Raw genomic sequence first — 8,839 nt, 5'->3', positions numbered from 1 at the left:
AAACGGACAGGAGAGAGAAGAAAATGGTTAACATATAGAAATAAAAGCAAATGTATAAAAAGCAAATAAAAATATTAAAAACTGCTACAGTTCTCATTTTTATAATTGGTCACAAAGCCATAACTGATATCTACCATATTTCCCCCACCTCTACCAGAACCTGGAGGAAACTTGCCTCCATTATATAGAAGCAATTCAATTTCCTCTTAGTAATTGGGATCAATCGTTCCAACTGATAGGTTAATCTCTTTTTTTTTTTCCTGTTAGTTCTGTGGTATAAAGAAGTAAAATGTGCGCTTCGATATAAGAATATATAAACATAGGGTCCAAATTAAAATATTTTCTGTTCCAGTCCTCTGGTGTTATTTGAAGCATTTGTTTCCATTCCTATACATGTAAAATGAAATCCAGAATATCTCCCTATCCCAGTCAGAAACTATTAGTAACCTCTTGGGGCCAATAATATCTACTTGTTAGCTATATATCAGTCCAGACAGTAGCTCATAGTGGCCTTTGGTATCTCATTATCATGCTGACAAGCAAAACACATTTGAACTTCAGAGGGAGTTGGTAGATTAGATTTATCTATATGCTTTACCTATTTACTTACTTCTCATTATAGCATCACTAGAATAGCCTCATGACCACTCATCTCAGAAACCCAAAAATACTCTTTCAGGAAGCAGATTAGAATATTCATTTGTTGACTCTAGTCCATTTCTGAATTCAGAAGAGTATTTTTCTGATGAGCATCAACATATACCTCTTTAAATTCTCCCTTTCCAAGCTCATAAAGTTTTCCATAATATAGCATGTCATAATGGAATTCCTGACATTATTCAGTCATTCAAGGTTCCTCATAGATCGTATCACCAATTTATTGTCTGTGATCTAAAAGTAGTTATAATTCTATCTTACTAAATTGTTATCATTTAGTTCCTCTAATATCATGAGAAAAATCCATTGAGCAGATTCATCTTTCTTTGGGGTAAGTTGACTGATTTAAAAAAAAAAAAAAAAAAAAAAAAAAAAAAAAAAAAAAATTACCAAATGCACAAAATCACTTATAAAATTTAGAAATTTTCTAACGAAAGTAATTTTATTACTCTTTTTTTCCAGTTTAGCTAACACTAAAAATATGATGTCATGAATCACAAGAGAGACAAGTGAACCTAGAAGAAGGAACTGATCAACACGGACAACTACTGGAGAGGATTCTGGTAGGATTAAGTTCTAAAATATAACCATTATGTTTGGCAATTTAAGGTCATTAGCAAGGGCAGTTTGTGTGATGTTATGACAAAAGTAAATTGCAGCAAGTTAAAAAGCATTCAGGAAGTGTGAGAGAGAGAGAGAGGGCAAAATAAAGAAGCTACTCCTAAAGCTTGGGAAGAGGGAAGTAGATAGGGGCAATCACTGGAAGGGATATGGAGTAAAAGTATATTTAACATGGGAGATGTCAGAACCTTTCTGTAATGAGGGGCACTATTCATCAGATAGGGATGAATTGATGCCTGAGGAGTCTGGATGAAAAACTATTTGGTGGGCTGCCCCTGCGACTAGGGCTAAAGAAGTATACTCCTAGAAATTAGTTGACTAGCTGCAGAGTACTTGGGTCCTATTCCCATTGCAATGTTAAAAGCATTAGGCCCTCGAGGATGCTTATAGAGTAGGGAGGGCATAGAGAGCAGCACACCAGGACCAGGTATCTCAGGGATCTAACTTACACCAAGAGTGTTGAGCAAGGACAGGAATCTGTTCTGAACAACAAAAGGGTGAACATAGGCAGCTGTGGCCAGGAAGGTAAAAGCAGCTACAGAAGACTTTGCCAGCCTGAGAGCTTCTTCATTGCCCTTCCTGAAATAGTAAGTAAAGCAGTCAATGACCTGAATCTTGAGAGGTGAGGGAACAGACATGGTCCATGTCCTGTAATTCTGTCCTGATCTCTAAACTTGATTACATGTCCTATCTTTGGTTTCCATAGTCAACTTTCCTTGTTTGATTTTTCACCTCCAGTTTCCCACTTTGCTCAGACTCTTCACCTTTGTATTCTGTCTGTGATCAGGAAACAAGAGAGAAATGAGGCTGAGCTAAGATGGCCAGTGAATAAATAATGATAAACCAAGGGATCTAGAATAATACAATAAATTCTTTGTTCAAGATTCCCAGAATGAAAAGTAACTACAAACAAAAGACTATTTTATTATATTTAATAAAATACATGTAACTTTAAAAACAAGACATCATATTTAATGTAAATTCTAGCTGAATTACCTGTTAAATTTAACCAAAAAGACCAAGATGTTTGCCATGATAATTACTTTACGTTGATTATGAATTTCCAACCATTATATTAAGATATAAAACAAAAATTAAGATATGTCAATATTTGTAAAGAAGGAATTTATATTATTGCTAGCAAGCAACTTTTTGTTCTACCTAGAAAAAAATTAATATATAAATGGAAAAACTCTAAGAATTGACAATAGTTTAGCAAAATGGGTGATATGCAAGACAAAATAACAAAACAAATACAACTGCAATCCGTAAGATAANAAAAAAAAAAAAAATCACAAAACACTTAAAAGTGGCACAAGTTTAGAAAAGTAGGTAAATGCAAGAGGAAATAAAAACATTCTAATATCTATTCTAACATATCACTTTATCATAGATCTATGGACACATTCTAAAGTATGTTTCTGTGATATGAACCCCATTGAGTTTATCTTTTTTAGTGTTATTATATCAATTAGAATATATAATACAGGCCAGGCACAGTGGCTCACACCTGTAATCCCAGCACTTTGGGAGCCCTAGGCAGGCAGATTACCTGAGGTCAGGAGTTTGAGACCAGCCTGGACATTATGGTGAAGTCCTGGCTCTACTAAAATACAAAAACATTAGCTAGACATGGTGATGCATGACTATAATCCCAGCTACTTGAGAGGCTGAGGTAGGCGAATCACTTGAACCTAGGAGGAAGAGGTTGCAGTGAGCCAAGATTGTGCCACACTGCAGCCTGGGTGACAAAGCAAGACTCCGTCTCAAAAAAACAACAAAAAAAACATATAATGCAGAAACACATATTCACTAAAAACATTCCAAACACTAATAATGATAATAAAAACAAGTAAAAATTTTAATGATAATTTTTTCAGATTTAAATAAAGGCAGACAGGATCCATATTTGTGGATGAGAAGGCTTGATAATATAAAGATATCAATTTTTTTTCTAAATTAATCTATAGATTTAACACAATTCCAACCAAAAACATGCTATTTTAGAATTCAACAGAGAATTTTAAGGGTACTCTGGAAAATAAATACATAAAAATAGCTTTATATTAAAGAGAATAATAAGAGGGATATAGTTCTGTTATGTGTTAAATTTATTATAAAACTAAAGTTTTTACTTTGGTTTAATATTGACAAAAAATAACCAGAAAGAAATAGAAACAATAGAATCCCAGAAATGGAATTTTATATATGTGTATATAAATTCACTGTGTGACAAATGACACATAATAATCATTTGGTGAGAGCTGTAGAAGCCATTGTCTAATTATTTGAAATCCATTTATTCACATATTTCTCATCAACAGCAAAAGTAATTCCATGTAAATAAGTTGTATCACAAAAAAACAACTATTAAAAATTAAAAATATAGGAAAGAAAATATTGGTCAAAATTTGAGTAAAGAATAATATTCTGTAATTGTTTCTTGTTTGGATTGTGGAATGCTTTGAGAACTTGATAAAAGATAAACAGATCCTCTCCCCAGAAAAGTATGAATATAGACAAAATGTTTCCCTACAAATTTAGGAAGTTTGCAAACTTCCATGAGACCATCAATAAATTCTTGGTTAAATAGTTCTATTTTAAGCATAAAAGATAAACTATTCATAAAGGGAAAATAGTACAAATAATATTTTAAAGGTAAAACATACATATATACAAGCATATGCATATATATGTATATATTTACAGCACATAAAACCAAACAAAAATTGGGGGAAATGTTATAAAATGATTTGATAACATTCAGTAGTCATTGAAAACATGTTTATAAAAATTTAAAATGTCTATAAGGAGTTTCCCAGTGAATTGGAAAGTTTTTATGCATAATGGTAAGAAAAAGCACAGTTTGAAAGATCCTATTTTCATGAAACAGGAACTGTATAAGAAGACTACAAAGAAAAATGATAAAAATAAATAAATATTTTGAAATGTTAAATCTTTGCTGGGATTTTTACTTATAGCTATTTTTCTGCATTTTTTTGTTTTCTAAAAGTGTTATTGTTTTATTTTTCTCATTTTTTATCAATTTCAGGGATAATACATGCTTATTATAATGAATAAGTGGCATAGTCTTTCATTTTTCTCAGAGATAGGGAGGGAACCTTTATCTTACAATTAATATGATGAAATGAAGCAAAGGCAGAGATTTAGGAAAGGTAATGTTGATAGATATATACTTGACAAGGTAAGATATTATTCACGGCTAAAGGCAATAAAAAGAATTATCAGATATTCAAGGGCTCCAGGCATTTTTTTCCAAATACAATTTTTGATACAATTACTTGAAAATATTTTCAACAATTCAAGAATAAACAAAATAAGAATGAAGAGAACCAAGTATTAAAGGGCCAAGCATGAGCCATAAAATTACTTAATATTAAAAAGTCAAAATGTGCACAATAAATGCTTGCTATGTTTCCAGATTATTTCACAGAAAAATATGGAAGTGGTTGGAAGTTCATTGGTAATTTTCCCTCTTTACACCTTTTATTAATAAAATTATTTGAAAATATAATTTTATCTTTAACATTACCTTCATAATCAGAAGAGGAAACAAATGATATTCCTAAAGGGTACTGACCTATGGGATACAATTTGATGGAGGGAGTGCTGGAATTAAATGCAAAAGATTAAATTTTTTTCTGTAGATTAGTTACTAGTGCTTTCAACATATGATTCTTATCTAGACAACTTATTCAAACTATTTCCTCATATGTGAATAACGATATCTATATGGTGAAGATTAAATGCGATGGTTTGTTTCAGAAAATATTGTCAACCCCAGGCACTGTTAAAAAGAAAGGCATGGTCAGGATTTCCATTATGGCTATTTATTCTCTTCCTAAGGGTTCCCAAGAATGGAGACAACACCTCTGCTCTCTAACTTTACCTGCTGAAAATCAAGTTCTTGATAATGTACATGTCTCATACTTTCTATGTTCCCCCACCTCCCAGAATTTCAGGAAAATAAAGCTAGAAAAATTTCACTTTTATTCTACTAAATATTCTACTAACATTTTTAATCTTAGCATCTATTTTGGCCCATCTGTTCTTATCTGAACTGTTTCCAAGGGTTTCAAGAGTATAGAGAATGCATTATTTTAAAAATGACTGAGTTATTGTGGGTGAGCCTTATTTCTCTACAGAAATTTTGACCCTCAGCTGAGCTAACCACAGTCTTATTCTGTTTCCCCTTAATCCACAGGCAGATGCTGAGAACAAAACATCTCATGATATGGATATTGGCCTGAGTATAACCAATAGCTCAGGGTTTCAAGTGTCTGAGTTCATCCTGATGGGGTTCCCAGGCATTCATGAGTGGCAGCACTGGCTCTCCCTGCCCCTGGCTCTGCTCGACCTCTTGGCTCTTGGTGCCAGTCTCTTCATCATAATCACCATTCAACATAAGCCCATGCTACATGAACCCATGTACCATTTGCTGGGCATATTGGCAGTGGTGGACATTGGCCTGGCCACTACCATCATGCCCAAGATCCTGGCCATCTTCTGGTTTGATGCCAAGCCCATCAGCCTCCCTGAGTGTTTTGCTCAGATCTATGCCATCCACTGTTTCATGTGCATGGAGTCAGGCATCTTCCTCTGTATGGCAGTGGATAGGTATATGGCCATTTGTTATCCCCTTCAGTACCCTTCCATAGTCACTGAAGCTTTTGTCATCAAAGCCACTCTGTCAATGGTGCTCAGGAATGGCTTGTTGACCATTCCAGTGCCAGTATTGGCTGCCCAGCAACACTACTGCTCCAGGAATGAGATTGATCACTGCCTGTGCTCTAACTTGGGGGTCACAAGTCTTGCCTGTGATGACATCACTATCAACAGGCTTTACCAGCTGGCCTTGGTCTGGGTTGTGGTTGGGAGTGACATGGGTCTGGTCTTTGCTTCCTATTCTTTGATTATTTGCTCAGTGTTGAGGCTGAACTCTGCTAAAGCAACATCTAAGGCCCTGAATACCTGCAGCTCCCACCTTATCCTCATTCTCTTTTTCTACACAGCTATTATTGTAGTATCTGTCACTCACCCGGCAGGAAGAAGGGCTCCCTTCATCCCTGTTCTCCTCAATGTGCTGCATATTGTCATCCCCCCAGCCATTAACCCCATGGTATATGCTCTTAGGACCCAGGAGCTGAGAGTGGGCTTCCAGAAGCTGTTTGGTTTGGGTGAGCACGTGTCCAGGAAATGAGATAACTTTAAATAGCAAAATATTATATGCAATACTGAAGAAAGAGCACAGTCTTTGGAGTCCAACAGACCTTGGCAAAAATTTCATCTCTCCCAATTGCTGGAACATTGATTCAACTTAATTCATCTATATTGTATAGAACATAGTATGTGCAAGCCATTGCTGTAAGCATTTCACATATATTAGCTTTTTTAATCCTGTAACAACTGTATGAAGCAAGCACAATTGTTATTTACACACTTTGCTGATAGGGAAACGGAGTTGGGAAACTTGCCCACAGTCACAGAGGAAGGAAGTTGCAGAGTGAGCTTTGAATTGAAGCAATCAGCCTTCGGTATCCCGTCTCTTAACTCTTTCTATTTAAACTCGCTACTAATTTTTAAAATACAAATTAAGATAAACAAGGTAAAATTACATATTACTTCTTTTTAATAAAAGAAAATTCATTTTAAAGTTGGCCACAATTTTTCTCTCTAGGGGTGAGGAGAGTAGACTTTAAATCCTCTAGAAAGAGTCATTCTAGTGGACCTGCTTATATGGATGTAATAAAGAATTTGACTGAAATTATTTCGTCACTTCACAAACTCTGTACCAACTCTTGAGTTAACTTGCATTAGAGCTCTAAAAGAAATATCCCAACCACTTTTTTAAATCCTCAACACTACTTGAACTTCTCTAAAGAATTAAGAAAATCTCAGTGAAGTCTTGTAGTTTAATGACAGTATAAAGGACACCAACGGTCTCCAAAGGGAAATTTTCCTTATAAGAAAAATGATATATGTTTAGAGACAGAGAGAAAAGAAAGTTAGTAAAATTGTTTTTTCTTTATTTAAATGCTAAAGTATACAACTCAGCAAGGGTAGACTATTGGCTGCAAGATGACATGCGGATGAGGTTGGAAGTCTCTCCTGACCCAATCACACGGCGTTATGGCAAACTTTTGAAAGAGAAGCCTAACTTGTGCCAGTAAATCCAAAAGTCCATGTGTGAGAACCTTAAGCCATTACAATTCAAGCACTTAAATCATCTTCCGTTTGATAGAGTCAGATAGCGATAGCAACATTATGATATCTTTGGACAAGGCAGAATTGGACCCTGTGCTTTCACCTGTTTCTAACAGTGACTCCACATATCAAGAAAAAAAGCACTGTTGACTGAAAAGCAGTGGCACACTAATGGATGGATAAAATTTCCTCCTCTTTCCATATATGTGCAAGAGGAGTAAGCCCTGAGATCTTTTTAGATTCAGATTTCAGAAAGAAAAAAAGTAAATCCCATGAAAGGATTCTTCTAATCTTGAAGATTTCCACTTCTAGAAATGCCTTGACAACTGAAATGAGTGACTGAGACAGAAGTTTCAATCACTGAGGTTTATTAACCCAGCTTTAGGGGACATCCAGGAAAACATGAGCAACAGACAAACCTGTGGCTGTTTTTCCAAGGAGATTTTTCAGGAGGTTTAGTATTTATGCGTTTCCTTAAAGAGCATAGATGGTGTCTAGGAAGCAGGACAGGTAGGTGATAAGGCAAATGGTTACATTCCTATGAGACTTTAGTTAGTGCCTAGTAAATCAACATTTTACATAAGATAAGGTGAGTGTTTGAAAAGAAAACGGGTGTAAAGGAAGGGTCAGTTATGTAGATGTCTCTGGGTAGGTAGAGGAATTATTGGTCTATTTTTGCTCTGCACCAGGAAAGATAAGCTTGAATAGACATTCTCAATGTGAAATCAAACAGACTTATTAGTTCCAGGACCTACACTTAAGATTGCAGATTTAAAGTTACAATTGGCATGTCCTTATTTATAAAAGTCCAGCAAATAACTTACTTTTTTTTTTTTGAGGTGGCATTTCTTGTTGCCCAGGCTTGGACTCACCACCTCCACCTCCCAGTCTTAAGCGATGAAGCGTGATCTGGGCTCGCCACCTCCGCCTCCCAGGTTTAAGTGATTAAGTGTGATCTGGGCTCACCAGCCTCCACCTCCCAGGTTTAAGTGATTAAGCGTAATCTGGGCTTGCCACCTCTGCCTCCCAGATTTAAGCAATTCTCCTGCCTCAGCCTCCGGAGTAGCTGGGATTACAGGTGACTGCCGTCATCCTCTGCTAATTTTTGTATTTTTAGTACAGATGGGGTTTCAACATGTTGGCCAGGCTGGTCTCAAACTCCTGACCTTGTGATCCGCCTGCCTTGGCCTCCCAAAGTGATAGGATTATAGGTGTGAGCCTATATTGGGCTTTTAAAAACCTCAAAAATAGGAAGCCAAACCAAGGCAGACTTCAGACTTTGCCTGAAGTATTTATAGATTCATTCATTTTTTTTTTTTTTTAATTTTCTGTCTCG

At 35.6% G+C, this 8,839-nt stretch overlaps 1 protein-coding gene across 1 annotated transcript; it reads left to right on the top strand.

The window, feature by feature from the left end:
• The first annotated feature begins 2,963 nt into the window (after positions 1–2,963).
• LOC108288349 (olfactory receptor 688-like) lies at positions 2,964–8,314 on the top strand. Its single transcript, XM_017507249.1, has one exon. The coding sequence runs from the start codon at positions 5,534–5,536 to the stop codon at positions 6,497–6,499; it is 966 nt and encodes a 321-aa protein (XP_017362738.1). The 5' UTR covers positions 2,964–5,533; the 3' UTR covers positions 6,500–8,314.
• The last annotated feature ends 525 nt before the right edge of the window (positions 8,315–8,839 follow it).

Source organism: Cebus imitator, unplaced genomic scaffold (assembly GCF_001604975.1).
Source record: "Cebus imitator isolate Cc_AM_T3 unplaced genomic scaffold, Cebus_imitator-1.0 Scaffold370, whole genome shotgun sequence".
Taxonomy (NCBI): Eukaryota; Metazoa; Chordata; class Mammalia; order Primates; family Cebidae; genus Cebus; species Cebus imitator.
This window is presented reverse-complemented; position numbering and strand designations above follow the sequence as displayed.

What these genes read in the sequence shown, in the direction of transcription:
- LOC108288349 (XM_017507249.1), top strand. Translation starts at nt 5,534, where the DNA reads ATGGATATTGGCCTGAGTATAACCAATAGCTCAGGGTTTCAAGTGTCT.